Source organism: Drosophila albomicans, chromosome 2L (assembly GCF_009650485.2).
Source record: "Drosophila albomicans strain 15112-1751.03 chromosome 2L, ASM965048v2, whole genome shotgun sequence".
Classification (NCBI taxonomy): Eukaryota; Metazoa; Arthropoda; class Insecta; order Diptera; family Drosophilidae; genus Drosophila; species Drosophila albomicans.
The window spans coordinates 11647867-11662041 of NC_047628.2; the positions used below are offsets into that span (position 1 = coordinate 11647867).

Below are 14175 nucleotides of genomic sequence, written 5' to 3' on the forward strand. Positions count from 1 at the left end.
GCCATCAGCTTAAGTTTCCGGTGATTCTTGTTCTTGGAATCATACTCAGAATGAGTCATTATCTCTTTGCCGACGATTCCACTATACAAAGACAGCGCCGCTGAGCAAATGCCAAGCACAACCAATTGTCAGTCAAAGCCCATATTTAATTCAATTAATAAATTTATTATAACCGTTAGAAGATTTTTGAGATTATTAAATTCGAAAAAATAAATGTGTAACTTTGTCTTAGCTTAATGATTTTATTTATAATTACATTAATAAGATCGAAAACTGCATTTGCTTTTGATATTAAGAATCTCTTATTAGAAATATAAATATTTGTTCAATATTTTGCTTGAAACTTTAGCATGGTATTATGAATATTGCTTTAAATTGCATAGTTTAACTATTTAAAAATTGTGGAGATTATTTTATTATCACATTATTTTCATTTACAGGCAAGAGATTTTACAAATGTTTTCTAGCTATATAAATCTGCTGATTAAACAATAAATTGTTCATTTTGTTGTTTTTTTTTTTTTTGTGTTTTAAACATTGTTTGGATCAAAATATATATATTTGCCAAACATACTGTATTATATAATTTAAATAGTATACTAAACAATAATTTTGCAAAATGCTTTTCATGAATTAAGCAACACAATACTCAAGATTTTTTATACAAATTTGAAAGACAGGAATTTAATTCAAAACGTAATTGAAATTACAAATTCGATTAGCTTAATAGCACATTTTTCTTGTGATATATTTATATTATCTTTTTTTTGTTGTTTTGTTTTTGACAACCAAATTTTACAAGTTTGCAGAATTAAAATTAAATGAGTTTCGAACTACAAAAACTGACAATAATTTTTTCATTTTTGTTTACAAAAAATATTCTTTTGAAGCAGTTGATTTTAAAAAAAATATACATATTAGCTTCAAAGCCTACAATGGTTATAAATACTTGTTTTACAGGCTAAATCTGGCAACGACAATATAAACTATAAACTTTTTATCACTTATTGTCGAGCATTTTTTAATCATTTTGAAAATTTTGTTTTTGTTTTTAATACATACTGATTTTTATAGAAATGAATTCAATACTAATTTTATATGTATAAATCAATTGTTTTTGGGTAAATTCATTTCTATAAAAATCAATGCACAAGTTCCTAGACTATATAAGTTAGAGACTGATTTGATTAGTAAACCGAAATACCTAATTAGTAAAATCGAATTAAGGGATACCCAAAACTTGGTCAATTTTTAATGTATTACATAGTTAGGAAAATATCTATTAGTGTCAAAAACTTGCATTCCTTTTTTATATTGCGATTATGTTGATTATAGATATGTCCGAGTGGGAAAGAAAGATGTCGAAAGGAAGTTTTAGTTTGGAGTATCCCATAATTTAGTGTATTGATGTTTGATCAGTTTCAATTGTTAAAAACTTTTGAATTTTGTGTAATAATGCTTGTGGTTGAATGAGTGCATTTGGTTTTGTGATAATATTGTTTTTGTCGATGGTGTCGTTTTATAATGCCAAGCTACTTAAGTGGTGTCATTAAATGTTAAAAATACTGAAGCATGTATTTCAATAAATATCAATATCTCTTTAATTGCTTAAAATTGTATTTTATTTATAAAAAGCATTAAGTAATTCTGTCCGTGCTTAAGTTAATTTATTTCACACCATAAAATTAAAACTTTGAACCGAGTTTTTTCTTGTTTTAGTATTTTGGTATTAGTTTCTAAGAATACAAATTAATATGAGTATGAGTATATATGTATGTATATACATATGTAAGTATATATCGTGTGTGACACTCTACGTGCATTATATGTATGTATATATAATTCTATATATGTGTAAACATATACATAAATCTGTATATATTCATATATATGTCTAACACATATTGCAATTACTTTTTTTCGATTTTATATTATTGTTTTCTCTTCTTGTTATCTTCTGCATTTGATTTGTATTTTTGTATTTGTTTTTGTTTGAGTTCATAAATAAAATTGTGTGCGCTTGAAGGCTTGAATTACTTGAATTGTTTTATTTGGCGTTGTATGTTAACTTTGCATTATTTTCACTGGAAACAAGGTTAAGAGGTACAGATAGTTCCTCGCCTTCGCAGGTATCATTAAACTCAGGCAAAGATTGTGATTTTTTCCGTTTCAAAATAACATCTTTCAGTGTTGCTGCCGCTCCCCCTCCTGTTTCAGATAAATCCGTTTTGTATTTCTAGAAAATTATGATGATGTTCAAATAAATAATGATTTTCATCCAGTTTTCATGCTGACAACATAATTTAAAATGTTAACAATGACAGTTGGATTCCACTGCCACATTTCTATGATTTTTTTTTTGGCAATATGTGCCAGCAAAATCCATATACCTAAGTGGAATAGTTAATAATCAAGTAATTATACTCACGTTAAATACTTGATCTGAAATACTGAGTGTTTCCTGACTTATCGACAAATCCAGCTTTTTGTGATCTATGAAACTATTCATGTTATGCGTCTCAAAGTCTGCCGCCGAGTTGCAGGGTAATTGTCGATTTCCTAGAGATTATTTAAAGATAGTACAATTAGTAAGTAGATGGAATTATAAATTCAAATTGTTAGCTCACTTTTCTTGGATTTCTCGCACTCTTTGGGCCGCCTACGCCGAGTGTGAATGGTGTCACGTCTCATTGAATGCGGTCGATTCACGCCATGCAGCTTAAAGTACAATCCGCAAGCGTTGCAAACCATCTCGCCTCGCACACTGCGCCTCCAAATGGTTGTTGTCAGGGTACCACAATTCGAGCACGACATATCCTTTTGCGACGTTGTCGATAAAGCATTGCTGCTACTGCTGCTGCTGCCGCTGTTACTGCTACTGTTGCATTTGATGCTCTGAAATTGTGAGGGAATTGGAATCATTGGAATTAGTTAATTACATTAATCAATCAAATACATGCCTTTTTGTCTTTGATTCCCTCTGTCAATGTGTTTGATACACCTTCTGAGCGAACGTATGTATCTGTTACCTTAATATCTGGAGACTCAATGCAATCGGTTTTGGTTGGAAAACTTTGCTTACGCCTACATATTTTGACAACACTCGATTGAGATTCAGACATATCCTATATACCACAAAAAAACAACAAAAGTAGTTGTGTTTTCGTATCAATTGAGTAGGTGAAAATGAGTCTTAATTACCTTTAAAAGTGGTAGTGGTTCTTCAGGTACTTTTGTCAATGCGATGGCCGACGGCGCAGGAAATACAAAAGTGTTAGTCATCATGCTGCGTATTAGTTGCGTAGCTCGACTTTCGTCTTTGTTTTTGGCTGAAAAAAGAGAAAACACCGTTAAGTATCATGGTTCCATCTACATAATCTTTATTCTACTATTATTTCAGAAAATTATTTTAATATATATAATAGATTTAGATTTAAAATCAACTCACCAGCGGAACGTGCCAATGCTTGCCACAGTTGTGTCGTCGCCGCATCTGTTGCATGATCCGAATTGACGCTCTCGGGCGTCTTGCGATCATTCATTGCCGATGCAATATCCATTTCTAGTTTATTCGAATCAGAGCTGTCCTCAGAGTCCGATAGACAAGTCGCAATACTTTCGGTATTTAGTTTAGTTTGTTGTTGTTGTGGTGTTTTTGTGTTCAATTGGTAAATGGATGAGCCGCCAACATCGTTGATCGTAATACTATAGTTCTTAAGATCGCCATCGCAAGAGCCCCTTAGAGGAGCATTCACATGGACATCAAGTATTGGTGGTGGTGGTGGCGGTGGCGGTTGCTGGCCAAAGTTACGTGACGTTGATGTTGATGTTGAGGTTGCAGCAAATTCATAATCATTCTTTTTCTTTTTCACGGACAAATCGATTTCAACAGTGTCGTGCAGCATCTCGTTATCGATTGATGGACGTTTTGATTTTATCACAGAACTTTTAATACTTGTTTCCGCAGAGAGTGCAGAGAGACAAGGAGATTGGGGATTCGAGCATGGTGGTGAAATGACAATTTTTTTACTTATATCCATAAGCACTGCGGCAGTCTCTAGTTGCTGTTGCAAGTTCTTATATTGCTCAACTTCTTTTGCATCTTTTGATTGTATCGCCGTCCCATTATCTAATTCAAAATATTTCTCCGTTTTAATTGCTGTTCGCGGTGTCATTATCTTATTGGTATCGGGATTCAATATCGGCTCACGATGCTCAATAATAGCATTGCTCGACGATGATGTTGTTTGTGATGATAGGGATGGACTCTCAAATAGGTTTGAATACAATAATGGGGCTTGTTGCATATCTCTGATGTTGCTTTCAATTTGGCGCTCGATGATTTCCTTTGCATTTACAAGGGTAACGCCATCAAGTTTCGGTTGCCGTTGGCTGTATCTTGTTTTTGACGATTTGCTCAGTTCAGTCAGCGCCGTTGCCGCTATTGCCTCCGATGTGGATTTTAAAATTTCATCAAGTTTCATTTCCAGTTCATTTGTGTCCTAAACAAAATATAAAGTGTATTGTTTTTATTTGTACAAATATAGTTTCGCATTAAATTCTTACTAATCAAGTATTTACTTACAAGATGCTCAGAGTCCGATATTGCCAGGAATTCTCTCAAGGCCACATGCGAATTAAGCGCCATGTTGCGGAACTTCCAAAATGATTCGAGTTTAATGCGGCACTCAAGGCACACGATTGACGGAAATCCATCGTTGGGCAATGGCTGAAATGGTTGGGGGAAAACAAAGAGTTTGATAAATACATAATCATCGATCGTTCCAGAAACTATTTTAAAATATCTAGAAGGGGTCAAAAGTTTGGCAAGGTATATTAAACCAATTTATCGACCGCTTCAAAATAATGTTTTTAATAGGTAAGACTTAAAATTAGATAGGTAATTATTTAATACCTTTTAAATTTACTTTAAAAATAGCTTTATTTAATAAACATAATAAACATAACAAAATAAAAATGTATGACATTTAGATCATAAGTAATAAAAATATGTTCTTTAAAATATAATTATTTATTTTAATTTTTTTTTAATTTTTATTTATTAATTTAAAGCCCAAACATAGCAAGCGCACAGTGAAAAGCAAGTACTTCACTTTGTTGCGCTATCAAATGAAATTCACCACAGTGCAAATACTCAACACATGCTATCCAATGTGTCCAATTGGAGGGGTGACTTTATTTGCAGTGAACTCAGCAAGGGTATTTAGGCTTCGGTATGCCGAAAAAACAAAAAATACTTTTCCTTTATCTTATTCTTATATATTTTTTATCACTGATAAAAACTTAGCTAAATAAAAGAGAGATATGTTGTCAATAGCAACAAATAATAAAACAATTTGTCTCGCTCACACTTATCAGTTCAACGAAAGATAATGAGTGTTGTAAAAGTAAGGTGTATGAACGTAATTCCAGCATTAAAGAAGCAAATGAATAAATAAATAAATATATGTACATATGTATGCACATACATACATATTTATGTGTGTGTATACAAAATATTCGTGTGACAAGAGAATGGCTTTGATAATAAATTATTAAAAGTACAAATATATGTTTGTTGATTATTTTACATTTAGATAATTAATGCATTCAGCGAAAAAGTCGTAAAGTTGCATGGAAAAGTAATCGCAGAGTGAAGCAAAGCAGAGCAGACATTTCTTTTATTTTTTAAAGTGATGGTAGCGTAATCACACACAATCACCAAATCACCATCACCAACACAAGCACATGTATGTATGAATGTGCATACAAACATCGTGAGCACACATATACAAATGCACGCAAGCATGCAATACATATACACATCGATATATCCATACACATGCCCCGCATACGTACCATGTGTGTGCGTGTGTGTGTGGGTTTGTGTGTTGAGTTGAATTAAAAACAACTTTGCCTTACCTTAATAGAGAGACAGTTGAATATCTGAATTGTAATGTGCGGTGATGAATCATCTTTATGCTCTTGATTGTAATTTTCGTTGCTTGACGTATTTTCGCCGATATCATGAAATAGTCCAACATGCTGCTGCTGTTGCTGCTTAACTTTGAAGTGTTGCTCCTTCTCCTGGTCGCCAATTGGATTATTTGTTGTTTCACTATTTCTCACTTCTTGTTGCGGATGTTGTGTTGCTGCTGTTGTTGTTGGAAATTTTAATGCTGATGTTGTTGGTGGAGAAGTTGACGACGGAGTTTGCAGCATGCGACGAGCGTAGTTAATATTGTTGTTGTCATTTGTTGTTGTTGTGCATGGCGGGTTAGCAGCAGACGACGATGATGAAGAAGAAGAAGGCACACTCGGTGTGTTGTAATTGTTTTTTATATGTAGAGAATTATTGGTATTGCTGCTGCTGCTGCTTTTTTCTGCTGCTGATAACTCGTTATCATCACCATCACAGCAACATGTATTATTTGGGTCCAGAGCATTATTGCAGACACATTTGTTGGCCGCATTAATATTGCACGGATTAGTGGCATTCAATTGGCTAGTGCCAACTGTTTCATTTTCAGGCTCTTGTAGGCCTGTTGTCGACGTCTCACTTGTACAACTACTTGGATTATAAATTTGTAGATCTGGGATATCGCACTCATTAACCAATGTGAGGCACAATCGACAAACTTGACGATACTTATGTGGTACATTATACATAATTATTTGTGTTATTTGTATTTGTTTTCACTTGCAAGCAATCTGACGCACACTTTTTGATTCTTTGTTATATTTGAAAATTATAACTTTAAAACAAATTAGAAAACAAATGTAAACACTATTTGTCACTTTTTCATTGTTTTACAATCCACATTCAGCTCACTGAAAATAATTCAATTCACTGGTTCTTCGACTGCGATAATATCGCGAACTAGTCGTTCTCTTTTTGCACATCAAGTGAATGTCCGACATTGATGAGTGTACAATTTACGAGCTGATCACACCACCTGCACATCGATAAACTAAACTGCGAGTGATATCGACTTTGTGATTAGAATTATAATAAATTTTACAAATTTTGAATATATGTTCTAGCATTTATATAAAGAAAAAATAATAATAATTTTTCCATATAATATTACATCTTAAAAATGATTAATTAATTTTCATTACCATTAACTAAGCCACATACAAATAAAAATAGTCAATTGATTATTATTTAAGTTTTCAATAAATCAGATACGTAATTCAATACAAAATACGTTTTTCTAATTTTAAATTATATAACAATATTAAAAATTTACTAATTTTAAATTAAAGGAGTATTTAAGAATATTAATTAAATTGTTGACTCATGCTCAAAATTGGCAACATAATTGAATTTTTTTTCATTTTAAGAATTTAATTTTTTATTTGAAATTAACTTTAAGAATGGCATGAATCAGAACGTGGAAAGTCCGAAATAATCGAAATAATTGCGGTGCAGTTCATAAGGACAATGTTGAGCAATTTATCGATACAGAGAATTGCAACCCTTACTCGTTATTGGGCGTTCTATGAAAAGTTCGATTTCATTCTAGTGTCACCACTAAATTTAAAAAAAATCATTAGATTATAAATTAATAAATACATGCATAAATATATATATGCCAATTGAATACAGAGTATGTATACTTGTATTTATTTATAGCGAAATACAAAACATAACTGTCTTTACATAACACAAGCACGAACATTTGAACGCATGAGCAAGGAATACGTACAATATCGAAGAAATATTCTCGGCCGTATGTGTAGTGTGTACATATGCTTATACATATTTTATATGTGCACATGTATGTAACGGAATGCATACATATGTACATGCGTGTTTGTGTTTTGTATGTGTGTTTATAATGTGTATGTATGTATGCACACATTGTCTATATAGTGATTATAGTAACAACGTAGTAAGTCCTTCGTGAGCATATTTTACACGACATTCACCACAATTTGGTCGCAGTGTGTTTTTTCCTCAATGTTTGACATTGTTGTTTGTGTGTGGTTGTGCGTTGTACATTAATTAATTAGCGCGAACATGTGTATTTTGTATTTTGCTGTTTGAAGCATGTGCAAATAGAAAATGTGCTGTCTTCAATTGCAATTCAATTGATGCGTATTTATTATGTTTATTTATATGCAATTTGTGATAGTAGTGTATCAAAATTATCGATAACAGATTGCAAATTAATGTTGAGTTTACCTTTGGAACTATGCGAATATATAGATAATACATAACTGTATATACATTTGCACTTACACATACATACACACATGTGTAACTCGAATGTATGAAAACAAAACTCCCCCTGGAAATACCCGGAAATATTTCCGTCACACATTTCCCACGAAATCTTTATTCATATGGTTGGTGTGTGTTTACATACATATAACAAATACATAATGCGCATTAGACAACGACATTCGCTAATTAATCATCAAAGTACTGGCTGTGAATAGATAAAGTTACAGTTAGAATTACAATAGATTTATATCAAATCCTGATTTAAAGATGATACCCAGTTTAATATTCTGTCAGTTAGATTTTAATTAATGTGATTTAATCTACGTACACGTTTCAGCCTCCCAACTCTTATCGTTGCTAGTTCGGATAGGTCTACATACATACATATGTATGTGCATATATAATTGTTATTAATATGCATTAAAATTGTTGTTGCTATTTTCAGTTAACATAGGATAGTGGATCATTCATGATGGCTTCCATGTCGGACAACGGATTAGTTCTAAGTGGTTACCAAAAGAAACTGAAAACTATGAAAAAGAAGTTTTTCGTTTTGTATAAAGATACCACAAATAATGCAGCACGATTGGAATACTATGATACGGAAAAGAAGTTTATTCAATGTGCCGAACCCAAACGAGTCATTTATTTAAAGAGCTGCTTTAACATTAATCGACGCACTGATACAAAACATCAATTTGTCTTGGGACTGTCGTTGAAAGAAGGCGGCTTTGGGATTGTCTTAAATTCGGAGAATGATTTAAAGAAGTGGTTAGATAACCTCTTATCCATACAACGAGATCACGCCTTTCGATCCGATCAAGCCTTCATACCATATGGTGGGTAACGCTCTTTAAAGAATTGGGTCATAATAAAAGCATTTATTTCTCTTTTAGAGTATGTTTGGCAAGTCGTGGTGCAAAGGAAAGGAATGTCGGAGAGTGCTAGGATCACAGGCAGCTATCATTGTTGCCTGAAAGCAACGTCGCTTACCTTCAAATGCATGGGATCGGAAAAGTTACCTAATGGCGAGGATCGTCTCGATAATGCCGAAATCCTTTTGACCACAATAAGACGGCAAGTTTACACACTAGAATATCCAAGAAATCTTTAGTTAATCCCAATTTATATTTCGCTTGCAGTTGTGGTCACGCGTCGCCTCAGTGCATTTTCTTTATGGAATTGGGACGTCAAAGTGCATTGGGTTCTGGAGAGCTGTGGATGGAGACGGAAGATGCTACAATTGCAAAGAAAATGCACGATACTATACTACAGTAAGTAGAAATGGAGACATTATATCTTGTCAAGAGAGAACTTAAATTCTTTAGTTGACTTGAGTATGTTTCTGTTTTCAGCTAATAAATATTTCCAAGTACAAGTAATTAATTGAATTTCTTTTGCAGAGCAATGTCAGCCAAAACCGAGTCTAACATGAACTTGCTAAACGTTTACAAAGGAAAAACGGATTTATCCAACGAACCAATGAGGAAACGTTCATCATCAGCAACAGAGGCGTCCAAGCCCATTAATGTTTTGCATAAACGACAAAATCCTATTGAAATTAGAAACAGTTTTTCGCCGCAGTATAACAGTAAGTCAAATACAAGCATTCCTTTGTTGATCTAAGTTGTACTTTCTAAGTAATAGATGTGCTATATACATGTATACAAACCGTATTTTGTTTTTTCATTTAATTGAAATGTCATGGAAGACGAAAGTAGAGGGAGAAATCTTCATATATTGCATTGTAATCCATATAAATTAATGCTGCACTGTGTCTTTTTGAATACTAACATTAATAGGATAATAATACCATATTTGAGATGGTATCTGTAGTATGTATAGATCATTTGAAATAGAGTGGGTAAATAGGACGTGGTTAATTAAAAAGAATCTTAAGGAAAAGATATAAGTCAACGTTGATTTGTAGATGGGTTTGAATCTCAGTCATGAGTGATAGATGTATGCAGGCAGTGCACCACCAAATTTTAGCATATTTTAAAAATTCTACTCTAGTTTGAAGACCCCACAAATCGAATAACATATTCGCAATTTGCTTTTTAGGCTATGGACGAGAAAGGTGTGACAGCTTGCCAACGCGAAATCGGACGCTGAGCGAATGCAGCAATCAAACCTATAGCGCATTAAAGCACGGCCATCGATGCAACACAATATCGGGTTCCCGGCCACATGCAGCACAAAGACACAGTGATAGCCCTCCAATGACTACACCAATGAAATGCTCGGAAAGTGAAGAATCCTCAGTTAGCATTGATGAAGCTGACGATAAAGACATGTTTGACCCGTATCGAATAAAGTAAGTTCGCTAGTGCTTTAAAAATAAATATATATTAAATTCTCGTCAATATTTTCTTGCAGTTCAAGGAGTTCAAAGGGCATCATACCAGAGGAAAATCTTGACGACGACTTGGTTGTTGTCGACAATAGCAAAATGTCACGAATCAATGGTAGTGTCCAATGTCAAGGTAATATTGAGGAAAATGCTTTTAATTCACATTCTTTTTGTCATTCATAGAAAACTTTGAAAACTATATTTCTATGACCCCAATCAAAACGACGTATGAAAACATCAATGCCAATCATGTGAACCATTGCATAGGATCAAACGCCATGATTGGTGTTGCCGACGAAGACTTGAATTTCGCTTTTCCCGAGCACTCTCCCGAGAAGCTGGCAAAAGACGCGGAAGTGGACAACCAGTAAGTTTCTTGATAGTCCTGGCAATTATTCAATGAATGGCCTTAACTAAATTTTAATTTTTTTAGGTATGAACGTCCAATGCGTGCGTATTCGATTGGCAATAAAGTGGAGCATACGAAGTTGAACAAGGTTTTAGGCAACCTGAATGAAGTGGATAATAGCTCAACGCGAGTTCGAGCTTATTCGGTTGGATCAAAGTCAAAAATACCTCGTTGTGATATTCAGCGAGGTGTTCTCTTTTCCAAAGGCAAAAAGGGACATAAGGGCAGTCATTTTAATGTATCTGTCGATATGCAGGCATACAACGATGTTGGATTCAACACACCAAGAGAAATTAAGTCAACAAGCGCTCCTCTATTGAATCCAAAACAATATATTAACACGGATCGAATGAGTGATTTAATGGAAATCGATTTCTCCAATCCAGTCAGCACACCTTCCTCCAACACATTGTTGTCGCAACCGCAAAAGTCCTCTACAAAAAATTTCCAAATAGCAAATCTAACTCAAACAACAAATATTCCTCCTAATCCTTATTCAATGTCCTCTGGAAATATCAAACAAATGGAATTGCAAAGGCAAGAAGAGCCAGCATATCCTACCTTACCCTATCCAACCCCAACAAAGTGTGCGGAGACTCCTACTGATAATGGATATTTGGAAATGAAGCCTGTTGGCATAACACCCTCAAATTCCAAACCTAACAACTATTGTCTTGAGGATCAGATATTAAGGTTGAGGCTGCAAAACTCTTCCGCCATGCCAGTACCCTCGAGCAAGCCAATGGACACTTTGAATTCGAATGAAAAGAGTCCCACTCAAGGTTCAACAAGTCCTCTCAAAAACAACATTCGATCATTTATGATGGATAGAAAGATAGAGAATAGGCCACCAGATACTAGTACAGAATTATCAAAACCTGCACATTTGTCGCCGACTAATGAAAAGTTCAAGAGTCCGCAGCATCCACATCAGCAGCAGCCGCAACAGCAACAACAACAGATCGATGAAAATACCAAATTGGAAAACAAATGTGAGAATACAATATCAAATTTTGCTGCCACAGTCGGAAGAAAGTTGATACATTCAATAAGTAACGAGGACTATTCAAAAAACATGAATAAACCACAAGAGGCGGGTGACAGTAAAGATGTTGGGTACCAAATACTACAGATCAAAAGTGATAGTTCCCTAATTTCAAAAAAGAAAAATCAAAGGCCAATATATAAGCCACAATGTGGTCGACAGTTTCTACTCGAGGGTGTCAATAGTGCAGATGAAAAGGTTCTGAAGCCAATTGCGCACCCCCCAAATGCACCTTCGTTAAACAACAAATTGATAGCGGCGACAGATTTAAAGGAATCCAAGGCGGAGCCTCTTTTAAATAAAGATGAGAATGAATCAGCAACGTCCACAGGACCCTGCGAGCAGCATGCATTGTATTACGCAAGTTTAGATCTTCCTCAGAGCAGCGGACAAATCACTTCAAAATGTCTTAAAAACAACGCATCGTGTGAATCTCCGCCAGTAGCAGTTTCCTTTGATAATCGAAACTCATATGCAAAAATTGATTTTGACCAATCTGATTCATCGTCTGCTTCATCAAAAATTTTTAACGTTTAAAATGTATCATAAATATATTACTTTTTTCTTAAAAACAGAAATTGCAGACTTGTTTTCATTAAAGAATTGTACAAAAATACATAACATTTAGTTTTAAACATATTGTTTCAGTGCGCTCAACTTAAAAACTGGTTGGATTAAAAATAACACTAAAGGCTACACCATAAGTTTTACAAAGATGTTTTAATATTTGAAAGTTACCGCTTATAAATATCGATTTAAAATCGAAGTCGCATATACTGGCATAGCCGAAGGTGTGACCATTTTGAAAATACCTAAATATGTAAAAACAAATATTTTTCCTAATTCAATCTCAGGTCACACTGTTCACAATAGTAAAAAACATTTGTTGTGAAAGATGAAATCTACAAAATTGAAACGAAATTTTTGGCTCACTGCCGAAATAGAATGCATGCTAAATCTAATTAAAGAGGTAAAATTGGAACAAGGATCCGCTCCGAGTACCACGACGCATCACACCTTCACTCAGATTGCTAGCAAAATGAAAAAACATGGATTTCCCAACAAGTCACCGACGCAAGTGCGTCGAAAATGGTTTCAGATGAAGTCCGCATATCTTTGCTATAAAAAGGGGAACGTAGATCGCTTATTTTTAATACCGGAGAAGTTTCGCAATGTAATAGCACAGTTTGTTGAAAATGGTAGTAAAATGGTATCTAGCCCTCAACAGCAACCTGCTGAGCGAAAAGTGAAGCCAAAAGGTAAACAATACTGATATCCGTTAGATTAAATAAATAATTATAATTGTTCTTTTCAGTTGCAGTGCCTGTGTCAGCTGTGGATACATTTATGGCGCAGATAAAGCAGAACAATAAACTATTGAATGCCGAGTTCAACAAATTGGAAGAGACACTCTTGAATTATGAACAACGGTGTCAAAGTATGCGAGATTACAATATTATTAAATATATCAATAATTACTAGATTTCTGAATAGTATGAACAACGGTGTCAAAGTATGCGAGATTACAATATTATTAAATATATCAATAATTACTAGATTTCTGAATAGTATGAAGAAATAGGTATTTAACTTATTTTATAATTGATTAGTATAATAGTTATAAAAATACTTTAGTTAAAAGTGCAATAGCTTTTTTATACTCAACGCTTTCCATATATTATTAAAACATACATATTAAGGAGTTTTAAATGTTTTGAATAAAAACAAAAACAGCTGCACTCTAGTTTTGTTTTGGTTTGTGACTTTTGATAACAAAAATAGAGCCAGCTCAATGAACTTTGCACCGAATTCTGAACCATGGTTTTACAGAAATATGCTGTTTATTACATTTTTAAAAATAATAACATTTATAAAATGGAGTTTTTACGACAATTGTAAATAATCGTTTTAATTAAGAATGTGTAATAAAGTATATATATTATATAAAACAGTATTTCTTTGCCCCGCTCAATTCAAAGGGAACTTCTCGATAACACATAAACCAAACAAATTATCGAGACGACGCGATAACAGGCTACTTCGTCGATAGCTGTTGGAGCGATTGCAGTTGTTTACTAATTGGCGCCAATTCGACTTCGAATGTCCTACATTCGAATTAGTTATTGATTTTTAAC

General features: G+C 33.8%; 3 protein-coding genes across 6 annotated transcripts; 2 read left to right on the top strand and 1 right to left on the bottom strand.

Moving 5' to 3' along the window:
• Nucleotides 1–503: 503 nt before the first annotated feature.
• LOC117564762 (serine-rich adhesin for platelets) lies at nt 504–6831 on the bottom strand. 2 transcript variants are annotated; one of them, XM_034243659.2, is made up of 8 exons: nt 5923–6830; nt 4586–4729; nt 3449–4502; nt 3202–3329; nt 2961–3125; nt 2628–2895; nt 2429–2559; nt 504–2236 (listed from the first exon to the last, which is right to left on the bottom strand). In XM_034243659.2, exons 1-8 carry the CDS (start codon nt 6667–6669, stop codon nt 2048–2050), a joined length of 2826 nt encoding a protein of 941 aa, XP_034099550.2. In that variant the 5' UTR covers nt 6670–6830; the 3' UTR covers nt 504–2047. The 2 variants fall into 2 exon arrangements, with proteins under 2 accessions (XP_034099550.2, XP_034099551.2); XM_034243660.2 differs by lacking the exon at nt 2961–3125 and having other exon boundaries at nt 5923–6831.
• Nucleotides 6832–7501: 670 nt separating this feature from the next.
• On the top strand, nt 7502–12618 carry LOC117564472 (insulin receptor substrate 1). Of its 3 annotated transcripts, none has more exons than XM_034243272.2 (9): nt 7502–7613; nt 8679–9072; nt 9130–9310; nt 9376–9507; nt 9637–9824; nt 10298–10550; nt 10613–10719; nt 10854–10953; nt 11020–12618. In XM_034243272.2, exons 2-9 carry the CDS (start codon nt 8703–8705, stop codon nt 12575–12577), a joined length of 2889 nt encoding a protein of 962 aa, XP_034099163.1. In that variant the 5' UTR covers nt 7502–7613; nt 8679–8702; the 3' UTR covers nt 12578–12618. The 3 variants fall into 3 exon arrangements, with proteins under 3 accessions (XP_034099163.1, XP_034099161.1, XP_034099162.1); XM_034243270.2 differs by having other exon boundaries at nt 10613–10701; nt 10770–10953; XM_034243271.2 differs by lacking the exon at nt 7502–7613 and adding an exon at nt 7884–7898 and having other exon boundaries at nt 10613–10701; nt 10770–10953.
• Nucleotides 12619–12858: 240 nt separating this feature from the next.
• On the top strand, nt 12859–13854 carry LOC117564473 (uncharacterized). The gene is made up of 2 exons (XM_034243273.2): nt 12859–13299; nt 13356–13854. Exons 1-2 carry the CDS (start codon nt 12936–12938, stop codon nt 13520–13522), a joined length of 531 nt encoding a protein of 176 aa, XP_034099164.1. The 5' UTR covers nt 12859–12935; the 3' UTR covers nt 13523–13854.
• The last annotated feature ends 321 nt before the right edge of the window (nt 13855–14175 follow it).

Bases quoted from the DNA above. Each gene is read 5' to 3' on its own strand.
- LOC117564762 (XM_034243659.2), bottom strand. From the start codon at position 6,669: ATGTATAATGTACCACATAAGTATCGTCAAGTTTGTCGATTGTGCCTC. The intron at 3,330-3,448 runs GTGAGTTGATTT...CTCTTTTTTCAG, and splicing joins AGCATTGGCACGTTCCGCTG to CCAAAAACAAAGACGAAAGT. The intron at 2,896-2,960 runs GCATGTATTTGA...TCACAATTTCAG, and splicing joins AGGGAATCAAAGACAAAAAG to AGCATCAAATGCAACAGTAG.
- LOC117564472 (XM_034243270.2), top strand. From the start codon at position 8,703: ATGATGGCTTCCATGTCGGACAACGGATTAGTTCTAAGTGGTTACCAA. The intron at 9,073-9,129 runs GTGGGTAACGCT...TTTCTCTTTTAG, and splicing joins TCAAGCCTTCATACCATATG to AGTATGTTTGGCAAGTCGTG. The intron at 10,702-10,769 runs GTAGTGTCCAAT...TGTCATTCATAG, and splicing joins CAAAATGTCACGAATCAATG to AAAACTTTGAAAACTATATT.
- LOC117564473 (XM_034243273.2), top strand. From the start codon at position 12,936: ATGAAATCTACAAAATTGAAACGAAATTTTTGGCTCACTGCCGAAATA. The intron at 13,300-13,355 runs GTAAACAATACT...TGTTCTTTTCAG, and splicing joins GCGAAAAGTGAAGCCAAAAG to TTGCAGTGCCTGTGTCAGCT.